Source organism: Ictalurus furcatus, chromosome 7 (assembly GCF_023375685.1).
Source record: "Ictalurus furcatus strain D&B chromosome 7, Billie_1.0, whole genome shotgun sequence".
Lineage (NCBI taxonomy): Eukaryota > Metazoa > Chordata > Actinopteri > Siluriformes > Ictaluridae > Ictalurus > Ictalurus furcatus.
In genome coordinates, this window is record NC_071261.1 from 18,012,525 (window position 1) to 18,029,512 (window position 16,988).

General features: G+C 37.6%; 1 protein-coding gene across 1 annotated transcript; it reads right to left on the bottom strand.

Annotated features, from left to right (window-relative positions):
- Positions 1–827: 827 nt before the first annotated feature.
- On the bottom strand, positions 828–16,475 carry tnk1 (tyrosine kinase, non-receptor, 1). Its single transcript, XM_053629031.1, has 14 exons — positions 16,065–16,475; positions 11,068–11,258; positions 10,878–10,948; positions 10,605–10,793; positions 7,569–7,721; positions 7,042–7,319; positions 3,648–3,774; positions 3,276–3,422; positions 2,949–3,043; positions 2,412–2,630; positions 2,208–2,272; positions 1,621–2,096; positions 1,321–1,416; positions 828–1,239 (listed from the first exon to the last, which is right to left on the bottom strand). Exons 2-14 carry the CDS (start codon positions 11,225–11,227, stop codon positions 1,102–1,104), a joined length of 2,214 nt encoding a protein of 737 aa, XP_053485006.1. The 5' UTR covers positions 11,228–11,258; positions 16,065–16,475; the 3' UTR covers positions 828–1,101.
- Positions 16,476–16,988: the final 513 nt, after the last annotated feature.

Consider the following 16,988-nt stretch of genomic DNA (forward strand, 5'->3'; position numbering starts at 1 on the left):
TTTTAGTGGTTGATCTACCTGCGTTCTCATGTTTTTCATTGAAATCTGATTATCAGGTTATATATTTTAATATTTTGCAATATGAAAGTCACTGGAACATACTCCTATATTTTCTGTACTGATAGTTATTCAAGTTTGAATGCAACACTTTGCAACCAGGAAGTGTGAAAAGCATTACAACATTACAAAGAAGAGAGAATTGCATGGCAAATGATATAAGGAGCCAGAATTGATGACATACCGTTCTGTCTACTTTTGGCATTGAAGTATATTCATATAAGTATGTTTTAATTTAACATAGATTCAGATCTACACACTTGGCAATCTTTTTCTATGAAACTATCCCATATATTTTTTTAAAAAAAGCAGTTAAATGAAATACATTTTCTATATCTAAAATTATAAAGAGTCCACAGTTTCTGCTCCTCCCTCTCCCCCACATTTCTTTTGCATGAATTATACTGAAGTTAAACATTTGAAAGAAAATCCTTCATTTTTAGTATGAGTGCTGATTCAACATACTTTAGGTAGTGCTTTATAGGTTTAATAAAGGTGCCTGACTCGTTCATTCAGCAGGTAGGGGGCAATGCTGAGTTGCTACAGTACATACCTGTAAGAATGGCATTGGCTTATGATTCAAGTAGGTACAAGTTTTAACTCCGAGGACTCATCTTCCACAAAATGTGACTGAAATCAGCCACTTTGAAACAGGTAATAGAGTAGGACTAATTGCTGTCTGTTTGCTCATATAGCAAGGTGTATAGCAAAGAACCTTGTCTTATTTCCATAGGGTAATGAATCAGAAATCCTGTTCCTGCATGTTGCACTTTTTGGTCCAAAAATGGGACTGACTAACAGATTTCCAAAACTGTGTTACTAGTTCTGAAGCTTCTATGCCTGAAACCAGTGTTGTTTTAGACTATGACTCCCAAACAGGTGGGAATAATCCAACCACAAAGAGAGAATATCACCGCAGGGGTCAGTAAGGCAGTTCAGTGACGCTACCCTTTCGCTGTTTTGCACAGGCTCCTTGAATCCTGAAATGTAGCTCATAGAGTGTCTCTTAACTGAGATGCCTGACTGAAATATATTATCTTGTTCCTATGGTCTGTCACTGCGTCTCTCAGTAGCCATGCGGATAACGAAACGGCTGGCCATCTGCAGGTCCCAATTGTAGCGAGCTAGTATTTTATGGCAGTCCTCTCGTGAGCATTGGTTCATGTGGTAAAGCTGCTCTGCCTGAATGGAGCACAGGAGTGGATGAGTGAAAGCTATATGAATTTGTAATATATTTAAAAAGCCAAAAAAGAACATCCTTACCTTCAGCTGTTGCTCTGCCCTCAATGGATTCCAGTCATTGCGTTGTAGGGCTTTCTGAACTTCCTCAATAGTTACTCCATGTACCATTGTCTGAACCTGTGTAGTCACAAAACAGTCATATTTGCAAGCAAATTAAATTAAATAATACAATACATTTTTGGTGGTTTGTTCAGATTTTGTATTTGCAACATTGTATATTATAGTGTAACATAAAATATGACCTTTGTGAAAAGCAATATTTATAATCTTATTTAAAATTTTAAAAATAAATAAAAAAAGAAAGACAGAAAATGTCCAAACCTGTGCTATGAGGGTCTCCTTATCTACCTGGATCTGTTGTGGTGGGTACCTTTCCCGTACTTTCTCTCGATCTCCTTCTCTCTCTCTTTCTTTCTCCTTATCTGTGTCACTATCTATCTGGGGGCTTGATTTGGCCAGATGGGCCATCTTAGTTAGGTTGGTAACACCTCTAGTCTGCTGCTGTGGTTGGAACTGCATATTTGGATGAGAAGGAGCAAGAAACCGAGAAGCAGTGGCTGGATTTCCTGCAAATCGCCAATCAAAATTCATGTTATGATTCCTTAAGCGTTTAGGGTTGGGTGGTGGTGGCCGTGGAGGAGGGATGACGCCACTTGCATCACTGAACCTGCGAGGGTCCTTAACATGGGCAGCTGAGATGTGTTTTCGTTCGTTAGCTCGCTGAACAAAGTTACCATTATCACCTTGACCGTTGTTTTGAGGGAGGCCCAGGACAGATTCTAGACTGCGGGACATTCCTAGAGAAAATTCGGAGGTACGATCAGGTACTGAATAATATTAGAATGGAATAAAAAGGCATCATATGTCTGGTGGCAGCATCTGTGAACATACTGTATCCTTGTTCTAACCTGCCATTTTCTTTAGATTGGATTCTTGGTTCTCCCTCAACAAAGGAGTTCTCCAGTTTCCAGGGCTGAAATTATCACATATACTCATTACTCAAATGTGAACCACCATAACAGAGTGATACAAATTGCACTGCAAGCACAACCAATCAGATTACCTAGAATTCAATGTTATGTAGGTAAAAGTAATAAAACAGCATCACTCACTCGTCAAGTCGTTCTGGGGTTCCCCAGCTACGTTCTGGATTGATGTCTCCATGTCCAGCATGCTGTAAGCTTCCTCTGATTGGTGGAGAAATTAAACCAGCTCCAGAATTAGGACTGAGTGGTCCCGTTGAAGGAACTAAGGAAGCAGTCAGTGTTGGAGGAAACCAACCAATACACAGTGTCCTCTGGTTTTGACCCTTCCACTCACACAAATCCAGCCTAGGCAGAGAATGGAGTGTGGTGAATAGACTATCCAGTCTATCTACGTTCATCCTTCTATATGCACACTTTGACTTACAGTTCCACACACAAGCATTAAATCAAAGCCCCTTTTCCTCCTTAGTCAGAAACAGAATAAATTTGAAATTCAGTCTTGCTCCTGTCAAGCATTAACTGTGAGAAAAGCTTTAGCTTGCCCTCTGTTGCAAAGAGGTCTTTGCAAAGAGCTTAAAGGGAAAAAATGCTGGCTCAAAGGGCTGAAGTAAGTTAATCTCTCCCATTTCTAGCCCATTTTCTTGGTCTCCTCCCTTTTCTTACCCATGGTCTATGACAGTCACTGTATCATTGACCTGTAGAGGTAGCTTTCTGGCCTCTGCAAAATCCCGTACTGCACGCACTTCCATAGGCTGAGCCTGGACACATAAAGAAGAGAAGTAAAAGCATGTAAGAGCATTATACAGGAAATCAACATTTCATTCAAACAAATCAAAGCATATTATTCTGAGTACATGAACCAACCAGTCTTTTGAAATGAAACCATAATTGCACCCTTTTACTCTGCTTATAAAATACATGTCATGAACAATGGTGTATGCTCAACATGTGCAAATTCATACACAGCTTTGGTGTTCTTTGGGGACTAACCTCAGCCACCAAAGTGGTGAGCTCAGCAAATGTGGGCCGATCTGTTGGATTGCAGGCCCAGCATTTCCGCATCACACTGTAGAGCTCTTGAGGACAGTCAGGAGGCTTTGGCAAGCGATCTCCCTCCCGCTCTATACGAAACAGGATCTGCACATGGAACAAAGCATGTTTTTTAGTGACCATTGTGAACAAAACAGGTTTTCTGTGAAGTTTCGTGAGTTGCCTGCATTACACTGCCATTAAATCACAGCACCCAATAGCACTCGTCTTTCAGATGTGATAGCACTGTGACAGGTTAGCTGCTTCAATAGCCTAAATTTAGTGTGAAATTACAAATGTTACAAATAACATTTTGCATCCATACAGACAAACCTGTCTTCCAGACAACCCAAACCAGGGCTCCTCACAGTAAGTAAACATCTCCCACAGTGTAACCCCATACATCCAAACATCTGAGGCATGTGAGAAAAACCCCACACGCAAACTCTCAGGAGCACACCTACAGACAGACAGACAGACAGACAGAGAGAGAGAGAGAGAGAGAGAGAGAGAGAGAGAGAGAGAGAGAGTGAGTGTGTGAGAGAGAGAGAGAGATTGATTCTGGCAAAATTCCACAAAAAACACACTAACTCACAGAACAGTAGTAGTAGAACTAGTAGTGGGCAGAAGAGATATTACTCAAAAAGGGCTGTAGGAGAGTTCTACAACATCCCATTGGTTTGAAATTATACATGAAATATGTCAAATGGAAAGGCTTATTTATATATCCATATAAATAGCTTATTTATGTACAGTGGTGCTTGAAAGTTTGTGAACCCTTTAGAACTTTCTATATTTCTGCATAAATATGACCTAAAACATAATCAGATTCACACACATTCCTAAAAGTAGATAAACAGAACCCAATTAAATAAAAGAGACAAAAAATAATATTCTTGGTCATTTACTTATTGAGGAAAATTATCCAATATTACATATCTGTGAGTGGCAAAAGTATGTGAACCTTTGCTTTCAGTTTCTGGTGTGACCCTCTTGTGCAGCAATAACGGCAACTGAACATTTTTAGTAACTGTTGATCAGTCCTGCACATCGGCTTGGAGGACTTTTAGCCCATTCCTCAGTATAGAACAGCTTCAACTCTGGGATGTTGGTGGGTTTCCTCACATGAACTGTTTGCTTCAGGTCCTTCCACAACATGTCTATTGGATTAAAGTCAGGACTTTGACTTGGCCATTCCAAAAGATTAACTTTATTCTTCTTTAACCATTCTTTGGTAGAATGACTTGTGTGCTTAGGGTCGCTGTCTTGCTGCATGACCCACTTTCACTTGAAATTCTGTTCATGGACAGATGTCGTGACATTTTCCTTTAGAAGTCGCGGGTATAATTCAGAATTCATTGTTACATCAATGATGGTAAGCCGTTCTGGCCCAGATGCAGCAAAACAGGCCCAAACTATGATACTACCACCACCATGTTTCACAGATGGGAAAAGATTCTTATGCTGGAATGTAGCATTTTCCATTCTCCAAACATATCACTTGTCATTTAAACCAACAATTGTATTTTGGTCTCATCTATCCACAAAACATTTTTCCAATAGCCTTCTGGCTTGTCCACATGATCTTTAGCAAACTGCAGAGGGGCAGCAATGTTCTTTTTGGAGAGCAGTGGCTTTCTCCTTGCAACCCTGCCATGCACACCATTGTTGTTCAGTGTTCTCCTGATGGTGGACTCATGAACATTAACATTAGCCAATGTGAGAGAGACCTTTAGTTGCTTAGATGTTACCCTGGGTTCTTTTGTGACCACGCTTGTTGGTCGGCCACTCCTAGGGAGGGTAATAATGGTCTTGAATTTCCTCCATTTGTACACAATCTGTCTGACTGTGAATTGGTGGAGTCCAAACTCTTTAGAGATAGTTTTGTAAACTTTTCCAGCCCGATGAGCATCCACAACTCTTTTTCTGAGGTCCTTGGAAATCTCCTTTGTTCATGTCATGATAGACTTCCACAAACATGTGTTGTAAAGATCAGACTTTGATAGATCCCTGTTATTTAAATAAAACAGGGCACTCACTCACACCTGATTGTCATCCCATTGATTGAAAAACACATGACTTTAATTTCACCTTCAAATTAACTAATCATAGAGGTTCACATACTTTTGCTACTCACAAATATGTAATATTAGATACATTTCCTCAATAAATAAATGCCCAATTATAATATTTTTGTCTCATTTGTTTAATTGGGATCTGTTTGTCTACTTTTAAGACTTGTGTGAAAATCTAATGATGTTTTGAGTCATATTTATTCAGATATCTAGAAATTTTTAAAGGGTTCACAATATATAGCTTATTTATATATTTATATATCCAGTTATAGATCGAAACTGACATTTATGATAAACATTGGGAGAAATGGATTTTATTCACAGCTATTTTTTTTAAAATGCTCCATATTAGGTATATCAACCCAGATACTATATACAATATATAATATATAACAACCCATTCTATAACACTGTCTTTAAAGTGGCATGACTCTGTTTCATTGATGTAAGATGTAGGAAGCTACTTAATTGAGAATAATTATAAAAAGTGTACACATTTGTCCATATGTTTTTGCAATACTGCCTAGCTGGCTAGCCTACTGACAACAAATTCCATTGTTGAAACGCACATGCACAATTAGTCTAGGCAGCTAAATTTCAATCTAGCTTGTTGTAACATGCAATGTGCAATACCAGGGACATTCTCTGATATACATGCATCTGTTGCATTTCACAAACTAGCCCAACTCATTTTGCGATGGCTGCAGAGAGGGAGATAGGATAGCTAAAGTTGTTATTTCATGTAAGGGTGTGTCCTTGCTTCAAATATTATTAAAGTTAATAACTTATGTAAATAAAGTTGTGCGAGGATGTACTGTGGAATGAATTTGTTTGTAGCTGCATTCTAGCCGTATTTTTCTCAACAGTTATGTTGTTAACTTACGTGAATGCATGTGCTTTGCTTAGCTGGTTAGCAATCTAATGTTAGTAACATTTCCATTTAGAGAACTAGCAAGCAGTTAATGATTCTTATGTATCTGATTCAGAGTTTGTTCGCTAGTAGCCAACTTCTGCATCATTTACGGTTAGTTGCTGAGAGTAGAGGTAGGTTTGCTAAAGTTGTATCATTACATACTGTAAGGGTGTGTGTCCATGCTTGAAATATTATTGTAGCAAATAACCTATATGTACTGAAGGGGTGTGAGGATGTACTGTGGCATGAGTGCGGTGGTAGCTACGATATATATTTCAACAGTTATGTTATTTATTTACAGGAATACATGTTCTGTGCATAACTAGCTATCTAACAATGCCACTGCCTCTCTTTTGAAACATAGGACATTGCCCAAAACTCTAAAATCTCAGACATTTAATAAGAAGGATACCTTTTAGCCCCTACATAAATGACTGCCTTGCCTTTGTTGAAATGCCATTTACACTTGTGTGACAAATACCATTCTGTCAATGGTGGTCCGGCAAAACTAGGCTTGTCTAGTTTTGTTTATTTATCTGTTTTTCTTTCTTTTATTCTTTGTTTTTCAGTATTCTTGTACCAAAGAAAAAGCAAAAATAAAATTTTAAAAAAGCACCAAAAAATTACAGAACCCCTATCCGATTCTGGAATTTAGCTTTTTTTTATTTTATTTTTTAGATAGGTTGTGGTTATCAACAGTAACAAAATGTTTTACCAAAAAGAATCGTTAACCCCTCACCAAGCGAAAGGGATGCGTCTGTGGGCTCCCATGATATAGTGGTCTTTGTCACGACCCAGGCCCCTCATAAGGCCAAAGTCGCCAATCTTCACCAGGTCTTTGGAGGCCAGAAGCACATTCCGGGCTGCCAGATCTCTGTGAATGAAATGACGTGACTCCAAATACTCCATTCCTGCAGCAATTTGGGTGCTGAAGAGCCAGAGACGAGCCAGCGGGTAAATGCCTCGCCGCATTTGGACCATGTCATACAGAGAACCCAAAGGAGCCAGCTCTGTCACCTGAAGTAAATAATTCAAAAATTGGATGAGGACATGGAGTTTTTAGGGCTTCATCAGGTAGCAATATTCATTGCTATGGAAAACCTTAGTATTAAACAAACTGATGAGCCATTTCAACATGATCTTAGGTTCCTTTAAAGAATAAACATCTTCCTTATATTAAAGCTTTGAAAACTCCATAATACACTTAAAAAACTGCCTACTAAGTGATTAACATTTACAGTAGAGCACCAGGGAACCACAACTTACCATCTTTAGAGGCTGGGTGAGGACCACACCATAGAGACGGATAATATTGGGATGGTCCAGAGACTGCATGGTAGTAACCTCCTGCAGAAAGTCTGTTACTAGGTCTGCCTCCCTGGACATACTGGTCCTGAGAGTCTTCACTGCTACAGGAAGCTACGAGCAAGAAGTTAAGATGGTTAAGTGAGAGCCGAAAGAGAAAGCAGAAGTGTTTTATTGTGTTTTATTATGTTTAGTTAGGCGTTAACCCCCATATGTTCCCATTTAAAATGACACTGGCATATGAATCCATATTTAGAATAAAATAGAGATTGTTGGTTACATATGGCTCAAATTTCAGCTCTTCCACAAATCCACAACAAAGGTTTAGGCTGTAAAAAAAAAAAGGTGTTGTTTTAGGTATAGCATTACAGGGCTACTACTTTGAGATGAAAAGTTCACACACACACCCAAAGGTGAATTTAGAGGTTTCAGACCCACTTGTCCATGCAGAATACATATAGATCAGAGATGGAAACTCAAGTCTGCAACTTGGACTCGAGTCACACTTAAGTCGCAAAAAAAACGATTTGCGACTTGCCTTGGACTCGTGAATGACTGACTCGAGACTTGACTTGGACTTGAAGACAGAGACTCATGAAAAACACTATATGGATGGATGGACAGACAGACAGATAGACAGATAGATAGTAAGTAGTTTGGGCATATCAATTGTCACCTGCCCTCTTTAATTCAGAATGAAATTAATAGATTACTGCATGTATTGTTATATTCATAACCAGACTTGTCAACAACCACCCGTCTCTTATGTTGAAAGTTTTTGGTTTTCCCCATGGTGAGTGGATGCTAAAAGAATTTTACATTTGTGCAACTTCATACTTGCCAAAGTTTCTAGTGACTGTGAGTAATTTAAAAATAAAAAGATACAGAAAACAGATTTCATTAATTTCCTTTTTTTATTGAAGCAAAAAAAAAACAAGTTACAATAACTGCAACCAAATGCCTCCGATAACTAGAGATCAGTTTTCACTTACTTCTAGAACTAGGACTTACTCCTATGCTTTGGATCATTGTCTTGCTGCATAATCCAGTTGTGCTTGAGTTTCAACTTATGGACTGAAGTCCAGACATTCTCCTTTAGGATTTTCTGATAGAGAGCAGAATTCATGTTTCCCTCAATTATTGCAACTTGCCCAGGCCCTGCAAAGCAAAGGATCCCCACACCATCACACTTCCACCACCATGCTTGACCATAGGTATGATGTTCTTTTTGTGGAATTCTGTGTTTGGTTTATGACAGATGTAACAGGACCCCTGTCTCCCAAACAGTTCCACTTTCTTCTCATCAGTCCACAGAACATTCTCCCAAAAGGACTGAGGATCATCAGGGTGTGTTTTGGTAAAATTCAGACAAGCCTTAATGTTCTTCTGGGTTAGCAGTGGTTTTCACCTCGCCAGTCACAAAATGGATGCCATTTTTGCATGAACAGTGACCTTTATTGATGCAAGAGAGGCCTGTAGGTCCTTTGAGATGGTTCTTTTGTAACTTCCTGGATGAGTCGTTGCTGTGCTCTTGGAGGAATTTTGGAAGGTTGGCCATTTCTGGGAAGGTTCACTACTGTGCTGAGTTTTTCCATTTGGAGATAAGGGCTCTCACTGTGGTTTTTTGGAGTCCCAGAGCCTTTGAAACAGCTTTGTAACCCTTACCAGACTGATGTATTTCAATCACCTTCCTCCTCATCATTTCTGGAATTTCTTTCAATTTTGGAATAGTGTGTTACTGGGTAAGACCTTTTAACCAACTTCATGCTGTTGAAAAAGTTCTATTTAAGTGTTGGTTTGATTGAACAGGGTTTGCAGTAATCAGGCCTGGTTGTGTCTTGTCCAGCTGAACGAATGCAGTTTCATAGATTTGGGGAATTAATATCTATGGGGCAAATACATTTTCACACAGGCCCAGTTGGTATTGGATAACATTTTTGCTTCAGAAAAAACCTTATCATTTAAAAACTGTATTTTGTGTTTACTCTGGATGCCTTTGTTTTATCTTAGATTTTGTTTTAATTTCACGATTTTGTGATCACAGAAATTAACACAAAATCAAGCAACCTCAGCAATATTTAGAGGAGCTTACAATTTTTCAAAATTACCACAGATTTTCACATATTTGGGCCAAGCCGCGTCATGTGACATCACAACGTGCATTCAGTCAAAGCCCTCTTCAATTCATGTACATCGAACATGTGTACAGCTAAAAGGTCTCAACAACAATCACAAAAAAACTCTGTGAAATCCTGTACAGACTAGAAAACTATTTATTTTCTATGTGATTGTGCAGGAGTAGAAGGGTGTACTGATGCTGCGATGTAACAGAGTGACAAGCAACATCTTAATTGAGATTTCCTCAATTATATATGGTAAATGGTCCGCACTTATATAGCAATTTTTAACCTTAGTGATTCTACAAAGTGCTTTACACCCAATCACACATCGGGAGCAACTTGGGGTTCAGTGTCTTGCCCAAGGACACTACGGGAATCGAACCACCAACCCTACGATTAGTGGACAACCCGCTCTACCACCTGAGCCACAGTCGCCCCTTATATGTAAGTTAGGCATGTGGTAAAGTGATAAAAACAATCTATACTACTGAATTCCTTGGACCAATCCTACAGCAGAGATTGTCTTTTGTCCCCCCCAAAATTATACTGTCACAACTATAGTTCCTACCTCTATAAAGTCTGTAATGAATCACACTTGGTGCTTAAAAATGAAAGAAAAGCCATAGTTTGTATTTTCCTACAATGTAATAAATGTTTTTAGATTTTTGTTTAAACGACAATATAATGTGTTTTACTACTATATTTTATTACTATTTCATATCAGAACACAGTGGTCTCTACACATGCCCACAAGTGACAAATTGCCAGCAACATGAGCAACTTGTCACTTGCTATTGTGAATACACAGTAAGTAAGGGTAAGCGGTTACATTAAGACATTAATGTAAACAACTTTCAGCAAGAACAAGCAAACCCACCACTCGTCCAGTAGGCGTATGCCATTCTGCCTTCTTCACCACACCAAAGGAGCCTGAGCCAAGCTTGTCCCCAAACACCAGCTCACTGTCCTGGATAAGGCAGGTAAGTGGTCGTACTATGTCTGTCCCTGGACCAGGTACACCACCACTTGACTGGTCACCTCCTTCTGGTCCACGGCCAGTAAAGACCTGTTATGGGACGATTGACAGATTGTCTGGATAAATTTCATAACATGATTGTTGAGAATACATGACAAAGTTTCCAAACTTTACCTTGCCCATCCACGACCGTGGCCGCATATTCATTTTGTAACGCTTGACTGCTTCCCATAATCGTCTTTGTCCTGTTCACACAACATCAGTTTTGTATAAATACAGCTTTAAAAACCTATTCAAAAATATTCCTCATATTGTCTATGGAAATAATGTGTTAAAGAAAATACAGAGCATATCGGATAAAAACCTGGTTTCTTGATGCCTATCTGTTCCAAATCTGTGTCCTTTACGAAATCCAGGTGTTCAATACGCGTCACATTGAGTTCATCGCGGATCTTCTGGAAAAATCGCTCCAGCTGCACTTCTGCCAAAAGCTGGTACAGCATCCGAGTGTCTGGATCCATCATAATTTCATGGCTGTTCAGCACAGCAGGTAATCTGAATGGTGAAAGTTAGGTTTTTAAACAAACTTATATTTAAATACTGATGTAAGAGTGCTCAATCATTTATATAAAAAAAATTCCTCAAGACTTTTAACCCAATGGGACTATATATAATATTTAAGGCCCAAAACAAATGCACCCAAATGCATACAGCCTACATTCAGTTCTGCAGTAAAACAATATAAAAACTCTTATCTGAGTTACACAAACAATTTTGTGAACGTAATTAGGGTTGTCACGATACCATAAACATATCTTACGATACTATACTTATCTCACGATACCAAGCAGTATCACGATACCACGCAATATTGTGTTAATTCATAATTCAAATCTACAAAATGAACCAAATTTACAGAAATACACAGATATAAATGAAAACAGACAAACCAAATTTTCCTCTGAATACGTTATTAATGAGAATGAATACCTATCATACAGTTGGCAAATGGAAATTGTCCTCAGAGTACTAAGATTGAACACATCATTAGAAATAAATAATTACATTTGGAAATGAACTCCAACAAAAATCTTAAAATTGGGAACATTAGCTTGCTTACCAGCAAATACAGTTCATTTCAGGGTTTGTAAAGATGCTTCATAATGAAATTCCAGGACTTAAGGAATTTTTATGCACTCTTTTTTGTTTTCAAGCACTATACAAGAGATGTCATTCAAACATATTCTTTATTTCTCCATTTTAAATTCCATAAATAAGTAAGTAAGTAAGTAAGTAAGTAAATAAATAATAAAGAACCAATATATTTTTCTGTTTTGGAACGGTGTATGTAATAGTGGCTGAAACGTGGCCCATTAAGACTACATGTTAACCAGCAGTCACTTCCAAGCCACTTACAAAATCCTGATTTTATAACCGCGATCTCGTTTGACAAAAATCATCAGACAGGAGGATGAGGGGGAGGGGCTGCAGCGGGGAATCATATGTTGAGTGAAAGTATTGTATACATGTTCTATCGAAAATAAACACTTTATTTAGCGATTTCGTATTTTTTGATTTTTATAATTCAAGCACTTTTTAAGCACCACTAGTTAGAAAATGGCTAAAAATGGCTTTTTAAGGTTTTCACCTTGTACCAACTCTGATTTTAGCATAACGTTAGCTCACTTGGTAACAAACCGGAAATCTCTAAAGATTAAGGTAAAGAATTTAGGTTAAATTAAATGTCACTAACCTTTGTGTATTCTGCAAAAGCAGTGGGATGTGTCGTTTTAGCGAAAATAGTATTAACCGCCGCACATACAACATTATTTACGGTACTACTGTATTGACGATACTACCATTTAAAAAAATACAGTGGCATCGGCGGTATTTTGAGGCTTTAGTATTGCGATACTAGCGTAGTACCTGTATGCCGTGCAACCCTAAACGTAATTTACTGTTCATTTTGTGGACTTAAAACTTAATTTTCTTAATATTAATGTTAGAAGCTACAGCACAAGTAATTCTCCTATGAAAGAGGTATATTAATCTATAAACAGACATAGAACAATTCATTGAATATTGCTGTTACAAAATAACAACCACAATTCAATAGGGACAAGAAATATGATTCATGGTCACACTTGAACTGTGTGAAACTGATACTGTGCCTTGCAAGATACTTTCTGTAAAATCTGTTGATTCACAGTAACAAGTTACATCTTGTGTCTGGAGTAATATGAAGCAATGAGAACAAATGGTCTATTTATATACAGCCTGTAGAAAAATTCAGTGCTTACCTCAGACATAAATCTCAGCACATTCGTTCCCATGGACATTTAAATGGCATCATGATATTTAATTGCAACTAGATAGAAATAACAAGAGAAAAGACCTCTGTAATTTGGTAGAGCACTGAAAGCAGTGTTTTGCCATGGCTTATTCTCTATGTCTGCTGTTACTATATTGAAGAACCATGCTGGGTTGCTGTGGACAACACACAGGCATCCAGCAAAACATTTTAGTTTATGAACTACAGACAGCAAATTGGGAAGGGGGTACAGTGCTTCACATTTTCCAAATACTGGCTACTACTACTACTAAAAAATAATAATAGTAGTAATCATCATCATTTAAAAAATAATAATAATTGCCTTTATGGTTAGGGACATTAATGAACCAATCTACTAGCACAGCTGAAATATAAATCTATTATATAATTAATATATAAATCATTGAAAGATTTAACTAAGACAATTATATGTATGTGAGCACAGAAATTTGTTTTCTAAAGAGCACATAATAAAGTGAATATAATAACTGCAATTTGTCAACTCAAAACAAACTAAAGAAGAAAGCATAATTGCAAGAGGAAAAAAAGGGTACAGGAGGACAGAAGGGACAGGAAACAGGCAGATAACATGTTTACAGAGAAAGCTTTTAGACAAAATACCCTAAAGGTAACAGCACCAGCATTTATAACCCATACTAATGATCTCGGCTTCATTAAATATTCAGAGGAAAACTGAAACAACCAAGTATCACGCAGCTGGCTGGCTACTCATCAAACCTGATCAGCAAGATGTCACAAATACAGAAAAAGTAATTATGTACTGAATGACCACCAAAAATTCATTTACTAAATAAAGAGCAGCAGAAGTAGCTGGAGACATGGTCAGTAATAGCATACGTAACTGTATACTGTGTATACTTGAAATTGTATCAATGCTGTATGATTATTATGAAATATAATTATTGTAATATATTAATATTACAACATAACAACAAGAGCACATGTAGTACCAAAAAGCATGGACACTATGTCTACAAGGTTGTTTATGGAAGTTGTTATTCAGGTTTCTTTCTTCTATAATTTGGATCACCTAATGCATTGTACCTGCCTATGAGTTTTTTGGTTACAAACACTGCAAGAATTACATAGGTGATAGAATAATCACCATACAAAATGAAAAAAAGACTGCATGTAGTTCTTTCACAGGTAAATACTAAATATCTTTATAACTATAAAGATAAGTGTTAAAAAAAAAAGTGTGTGGGTTTTTTTTTTTTTTTTTAAACAACACTACTTACATTAATTCCCAAATGTCCCTCTGTTGGAAGGACAGATAGAGCACAGAGGCCTCACACATAACCTTTAGTGAATGATTAAATGATACACAACTAAAGCATCAATTAGCATGTGCAGATGTCTGAGTAAAAAGACATGGGGGGCCAGTTCAGACATGCATAAAATAGCTGAGTCTGTCAACGTACGATTCTCCTGGGATCCACCCAGAAATCCACACCCAAAGCACTAAAAAGAAAAATAATGAGCTAAAAAACAGAGTTTCACAGAGACAATGCACATGTCAAATCAGTTTCTCAGCCTAAGGTTGATTAAGTATCCATGATCACTCATAGGTGCAGCAAAGCTTTGCACATAGTTGTCTATGTTATAGAGCAGGGTGGGTGATATGACAAAAAATATTACATCACAATATATCTATGAATCAATCACCATATTTGTAGATATCTACAATATACCACATGCACAAGATTTGCAAACAAATCAGCAAAACAACAGTGTTGCTTTAAAAAAAAACTTGTAAACAAAACTTCAGAAATTATTTCACACGAAAAAGTAGAAATTTTTAATATCTAATCTTCCAGTCAGAGTTTCTAATTGTTATAAAATACAGCCAATACCTGCAATGTCTCAGAAAGTATATTGTAACATAATGCATTATGATAGCAATATTATCTTGTCATATTTCCCAGCCCTAGTACAGAAAATAAAAGGCAGCATTTATGCAGAGGTGATTGTTTCTGAAGGTGCATGATAACATAGGTGTGTCTTATAGTGTTTACTGCACATTACAGGCTTCCGTCTTATTCCAAGATCTATAAGGAAGTTGATACGATGGTGTGGTAAATTCATAAAGGAATAATTAGTGAGTAATTAGTTATAATTATGCTAGCTACACCTTGGTCATTCAAATCCCCTCATAATTTATGTTTTGACTTATAACAAGACACAAATTAATGTCAAAAGCACCATTTGTGTATGTTTGTGAAACAGGACAAAGGCCAACCAGCAAAAATTAGACTCATGTTGTATGTGTATTATGGTTCTCATATTACCATTTACACACATAAGAGAAGATGGCCATCCTTTCATATAAACAATCAAATGAATCTCAGTAATCACTTTACCATGACAACAGCAGAAACTAATGAGATGAGAGATCAGTCATGACTACATGACTTCATTTACAGCACGTTATCATGAAAATTGTATTTCATATTATTTAATAAGTAGCAAATCCATTTTAAACCTACAGTAAACACCCTGCTGAAAAAACTACAGAATCCATCACAGAGATTTAAATGGTTTCCACTAAAAATACCATTACAATCAATCACCTAACCATTAAAACCATTATCATAACCTGCTGCCAATAGAAGGCAACAAATGGGTAGAGACCCACTGGGACCATTACAGTTTCCATTAAAACCAATACTATAAACATTAAAACTATTACAAATTATATGAGGGCTTCTGTTGTCTTCTTTTTCATCATGGCACACTCAATGTATTAACTTAGTCATGTTACTGTACTAAGAGGGTACTTCTAAAACTGCATACGTATACACACAAACCTGTATTGTACTGTTTAATAAAAGTACTATGGTGTTTTGGGTAGACAGAATGAATCAATTTAATTTAATCTTGAATAATAGAAAGAATGGAGTTGCTTTTGTTTCCAGGAAGAGCGAACAGCACGCAAGAGTGACGCTCTGACGTAAACGCACGAAACCTCGACCCTTAGTGAGTCCTTCAAACAAGAAGTAACTACTTACAGGTGGATAAACAGGAAGTCCGAGTTGCTTCTTGGAATCTTCTTTCCCTTGTACTACATAGCAGGTGTTAGCCTATATCCATAACTTGTCACAAGTTTAACTACAGTGCTTTCGCACAGTTCGCGCTTTCGAGCTCGTTTCTCACAGATTGTCCTTTGAATCTAAATCGTATCTCTGGATCAAATTAACCTAGTGTGATATCTTCAGCAGGAAATAGTGCACGGTTCGCTCTGAAGTCGCATTCCTACTCAAGTATTTCCCTTAGAGATAGTTTTTGGGATCCTGGAACTGATCCAATAGTCTACGGTAACCCAAGAAAGTCCACCTGAAGTTCTCGCTAACCAGAGTTACCACAGTCCTAAAGCTCCAAGTGCACTCCACCTCTTCCCTCTCTCCGCCCATCACCTGCACTTCCAAGCTCGATACATTCAACTTCCGCTTCACACATTTACAAAACACTGCAATGAAGTGCATTACATAATTAGCAGCAATTAAATATATTTATACTTTTGTTTGTTTGGGTTTTTTTTAACGTGAAAATCACAAAAGATGCATGATAAAATCCTTAATGTAACCTGATTTATTTTATTGGGGGGTTGAAATTATATCATTATGGAAGTTTAGATTGCGCTGAAACTTCATGTGAGGAAAAAAACGAAAGAAAAAAGAGCTCTATTGCTCATGCTCTGCTTCTGTTTACCTGATCTGGTCAGGCCAGTTTGACTAGATTCTCACAGTTCCTCACAACTCCACCCCCCCACCCCCTATATCCCTTATTTTACCCCCTTCTATATCTTTCACACAGGCCCTGTTTGTGATAGTGTGCCGTTTTTGAGCTACTAAATCAACTGTGCTAGACTTGTGACAGCTTTCCAGGATTCTTTTGGGGCTCAAAAGGATGCTACTGAGTACCTTCTATGTGCC